Source organism: Pinus tabuliformis, chromosome 6, assembly GCF_031772625.1.
Source record: "Pinus tabuliformis cultivar Carrire ecotype Pingquan chromosome 6, CPIR1, whole genome shotgun sequence".
NCBI lineage: Eukaryota > Viridiplantae > Streptophyta > Pinopsida > Pinales > Pinaceae > Pinus > Pinus tabuliformis.
The window spans coordinates 1,874,398,885-1,874,403,695 of record NC_142292.1 but is presented as its reverse complement, the minus strand read 5'-3'; the positions used below and the strand labels follow the sequence as shown (position 1 = coordinate 1,874,403,695).

At 35.1% G+C, this 4,811-nt stretch overlaps 1 protein-coding gene across 1 annotated transcript; it reads left to right on the top strand.

Annotated features, from left to right (window-relative positions):
• The first annotated feature begins 870 nt into the window (after positions 1 to 870).
• Positions 871 to 2,524, top strand: LOC149266646 (chemocyanin-like). The gene is made up of 3 exons (XM_089430799.1): positions 871 to 1,027; positions 1,328 to 1,516; positions 1,619 to 2,524. Exons 2-3 carry the CDS (start codon positions 1,345 to 1,347, stop codon positions 2,119 to 2,121), a joined length of 675 nt encoding a protein of 224 aa, XP_089286925.1. The 5' UTR covers positions 871 to 1,027; positions 1,328 to 1,344; the 3' UTR covers positions 2,122 to 2,524.
• The last annotated feature ends 2,287 nt before the right edge of the window (positions 2,525 to 4,811 follow it).

Genomic DNA, 4,811 nt, shown 5'->3' with positions numbered 1-4,811 from the left:
GTTTATCATAAAATAGCTTCAAACTGACGACTAATTTATCTCAACAATGGCGACAGCACAGAGACATATTTTGTCACGGAAGCCATACCAGAAGAGGCGTATGGCGTTAGAACTCTGTGCATTTTGTAACGGAAATCAAGGGAAGACTCTTATGACGTTTGGACAAATAAATCTTTGTCGCTCGCCTGTTTTTTCAACGTGACGTTCCAAGCGTTTCCAGAACAAGATGAACGCCGCCGTGTCTGGACTCTAGCGCCAACGAACCCCAAGTAGGTAGGATGACAAAATTGCTTAATCTAATCGGCCAACATTTTGACTTTGAAAAGGTTAGTTTTTCCGGTATATTTTTGGTTAAATTTGTTCGAAATTAAAAAAAAAAAATTAGGTTACACGTGTTAAATTGTGGAATTTGAAATGTCTAATCAGTTTTTGATGATGTTAAATCATATTTAGTGTTTAAAACACTAAAAATAAATTTTTACAATATAAAAAATACTAAACTAAATTATATATAGTAATTTTTAAGTGCTATTTTTTTTTGAAATTTTCGAATTTATTTTCCATTTTAACCAATTTAAACAACACAAATTAGAACCTGATTATAATTTTTTGCACCTAATTCCAACCAAAAATCAACCTGAAATATCCAAACAATCACATATAAAAACTACTCCCTCAATAAACAAGACCAACGCCCTGAGGAAATTACAGTGCATCTTTCTGGGTGTGGGAATTCATGCAGAGCACGGGACCTCAGGGCCCACCAGATTTTATAAATTGAAGAGTAGATGGAAATTTGAGGTGTATGTCTAAAACAGACGAGTGAGCCAACCTTTGACTATGGGTACGCGGTACCCCAGCTTTGAATACTTCAATGTCGGCTACACTGCGCGTGTTTTGTTCTATATATCCAATCTCCCCCTTCAATACATTGCCACACATTTCTTTCATTTGTTTTCAAGAACTGTCCGCGGATCTCTGCAGCAGCTGGACCAGCGAAATCTTCGATAATTCTCGGCAGTATATTGTATGGTCTTCATCTTTCTCAGATTATATTTGTCTTTGAATTTTAATTGTGCTCAGTTGTTGCTGAAAATTTTAAGCAGGGGTATAATTTTCCATGTTTTTCCAAAAAAATATATGGAAAACTCTGTAAAATTTCAAAGTTTTAAAAAATTATAACAATTTTATAGTTTGGGTATTTATTACTGATCAAACTAGTTAAGATTTCTGAATTTTAAGATAAATTTACATCATTAAAATTTTCTTTTACTCCATTGATGTCTCTGGTAATAATTTGCTAATTCTTTATATTGCGGAATTGCAGTTATTTTAGCGGAAGAAATGGAGCAGCAGAAATTTTGGATTGCAGCGGTAGTGGCCATGACTATGATGGTTTTGCCATTTAATTGTTTGGCTACATACTACACTGTTGGTGGCAGTCAACAGTGGACGCTGGGCGTCAACTATAGTACCTGGACTTCTGGCAAGACATTTGTTGTGGGCGACAAACTGGGTATGTAAAACACAAACTATAGCCAGACCCCATCTGAATATTTCCTGAGACTCTTGCAACTGAGGTATTGATGAGCCTGACTGATGATTGAATATAATGCAGTGTTCAAATACACGTCGGGCGCGCACAATACACTGGTGGTGAACAAGGCGGCGTACGATGCGTGCACCCTTACTAATGCCTTGGCAACATACGCCACTGGCAACGACACCATTTCGTTGAACAGCACGGGCGCCCAGTATTACATCTGCGGAATCCCAACTCACTGCACCGGCGGCATGAAGCTGACTGTCACCGTTGCCGCCGCCAACACTTCAAAGAGCAACGGAACGGCGCCATCCCCCTCGCCCACCAGCTCTCCACCATCCCCCTCGCCCACCAGCCCTCCACCATCCACCACTCCCACACCACCAACTGCCTCATCGCCTTCCCCATCTTCGGGCACTCCCTCCACTGGTACGCCTACAGGGTCATCACCGCCGGAATCCACAACTGCCGCGACTCCCCCAAGTGGATCAAACAATAGCGCAGCCGCCCCTTCATTCCGCTTGGATGGTGCCCTCCTCCTTGCAGGGTCACTTTTGCTGGCCATGGCGTCGCTATAGGCACGCATAGATACCTAGCAATTATGTTGATTTCACTGAGTGGGCGCCTTTTTGACGATTCCTGGGTGGATATATATTATTTTCTGCTCATCATGTACTATTGTGGTGATCATCGTTGACGGGATGCATTGGGTTCATGTCCGTCACGCTAATAAAATGGATTCATGTTGTTACTTTACTTTAACATTTTGCACGAATTTTAGTTATTAAATGGCGCAGGATATTGGGGATCTCAGAGACACTGGTACAACTAGGTGAGTATATGGCCCTTGATTCCACTGGACTTGTACCCTTAGCCCCTTTTCATAGTTGGCCCTAGGTTATGACCCCCAATGTGGTAGATCTATGTTATATGTAAACTGATATTATTTTTAATTTTAAAATTTTGATAAATTTGGCATAATTATTCGTTTTATAAATTTAGATGATATTATTTGTTATTTGATAATTTTGTATGATAATGGCGAATAAGTAGGATATGGATTCCAAATTTTATAGATTAATTGATGTAGAGCACATGACAAGTATATATTAATATTTTACATTTATTACAAGAAAATTAACATAAAGATTTAAATTAAAGAATAAATTTATTTATTTATATTTAATAAAGAATTTTTATTAACATCTATGAGAAATAGACTAATGGGTTTGTGTGGGATTTAGTGTGTGCTAGGTCACATGATTAATTTCATGAGAAAAGCTTTAGGATGTTAGTCACTTTGAGAAAATTAAACTTCTAAAAAAACCATATAGACTAAGCCATACCTAACACAATCCTAATAATAAACATCCCACTTTAAATAGTTAATAGCTAACCTTACCTGATTACCATCTAAATACCAAAAAAAAATACTTATTAAATTAATTATCCATCCACACTAAAATAAAATAATTCTCCATATTATCTCATTTATGAGAAAAATGTGCAAAGCTTTAGTTATGAATTTTTTTGGAGTACGATATATGCGTTCCATAGTCAAATTTAAACACAAATTATACATGCGTGCTTCTCTCTTGTATTTAATCTTATCAGCTCTGTATTATTTCAAATGGTTGTTGAACTATATTATATGAGAGGTAACGAGGGATCACAAAATAATTTCATGTCCTCTATTTCTTCAGGCAGAAAGATCGAAATAAAGATAAGTTCATATTGATAAGTGAAGGGAGGTTAAATTTAGTGCATGTTTCGTGTTTTTCCTTCTGAAATATATTTTTTATTTTAATTCATTTCACCTTTTATGGTTTTTGTTGTCTAAATTATAACAGATTTAGAAATTATGGAGTTAAAATAAATTTAATTTAATTTTATATATTTAAAAAAATATTTAAAGATTTTAAAATTAGCATTTTATTGTTTTAGATTTTACTTAAAGATAAGCATGTTTATTAGAATTTTATATTTATATGATTATTTATATGTAGTTGAAAAAATTCATTTTCAAAATAGATTTATTTATTTATTTTTGTGTGGACATTTATGTAGTCATTTTTTCATTTTCATATATTTTGGTGTTTTTCTTGTGACCTCTTCTTTTCTATCTTCCACCACAGGAAACCACTCCTAAACATTATTTTCTATACATTGTCTTTTGTCTTTTCCTTTACATTTTCCAGCCCAATGGGTGATTATAGCACAACATGTTCTTGGGATCCACTAGAGAGGGAAGAGATTCTAGTCATTCACAACCTCTTCCAAATCAAATAAGCATCATGGAAAATTCTCCATGCTTGTGGTTCTCTCATCTAACCTTGGCCTTCTTATGTATTTTGCAACTTGGTCCCTTTGATTTTTCCACTAATGTATGCTCTAGCAATGTTACCAAATGCTTGAGTGGATAAAAAGATATGTTCACATCTTCTAGTATTAATAATTGTGCTTTGATGTTGGATTTATGACTCTCCACACCAATAGTTAGATTTCCAAATCCTCCCTCAAAGCAACTTCCATCCCTAAGCATGATCACTACTCATAAATACATCATTTCCTTGCCACATATTGATACTATTTCTTTCTTAGTTGAATCTAGATATATTACAAAATGTAACTTATCCTCCAATTGCAATGCAAGTTGATTTAAAATACATTGGTACCCATGTTTTATTTAGCTTATGCTACCCCATTGATGTCAAACCTAACATTACCGAATAGGCTTCATGATCAACATTCCTGATCTTCATGGAAGCATATTTCCTTTTTAAGGGAGTTACTCAAGAATAGAGGAAGTTCTACCATATAATCACCCTAGTCTCAACCTTTTCAACATCAATATTATTGAGATTAAGAAAAAAATCACAAATAATTCACAAGATAAATCTAGTTAGGTTGATAATATCGAATATGTAGCCATGAACAAGCATCCCTCATTAATTATTCCACTTTCATAATCACCATGACTTTTATCCCTTGCATTCTCACATATCATTTCTCTCTATTGGCTTTGGCCTTAACATACTAAGAACATACATATCGATATTTGCAACCATTGACTCCTCTAGCCCATGATCCTAACATGATGAGCTTGGTAATTATTGTAAAATGTATTACCAACTTGTATAGACTTTGGACTCAATACCAAGTGACCTTTACACAAATCCAGGAATACACCATCAATGACTAAACATTTCACAACACTTCAACACACATGATCTTCTTGCCATGTCTATGATACCACTCTTAAACATAG

What these genes read in the sequence shown, in the direction of transcription:
- LOC149266646 (XM_089430799.1), top strand. Translation starts at nt 1,345, where the DNA reads ATGGAGCAGCAGAAATTTTGGATTGCAGCGGTAGTGGCCATGACTATG. An exon ending in TGTTGTGGGCGACAAACTGG is followed by an intron (nt 1,517 to 1,618) that starts GTATGTAAAACA and finishes AATATAATGCAG; the next exon opens with TGTTCAAATACACGTCGGGC.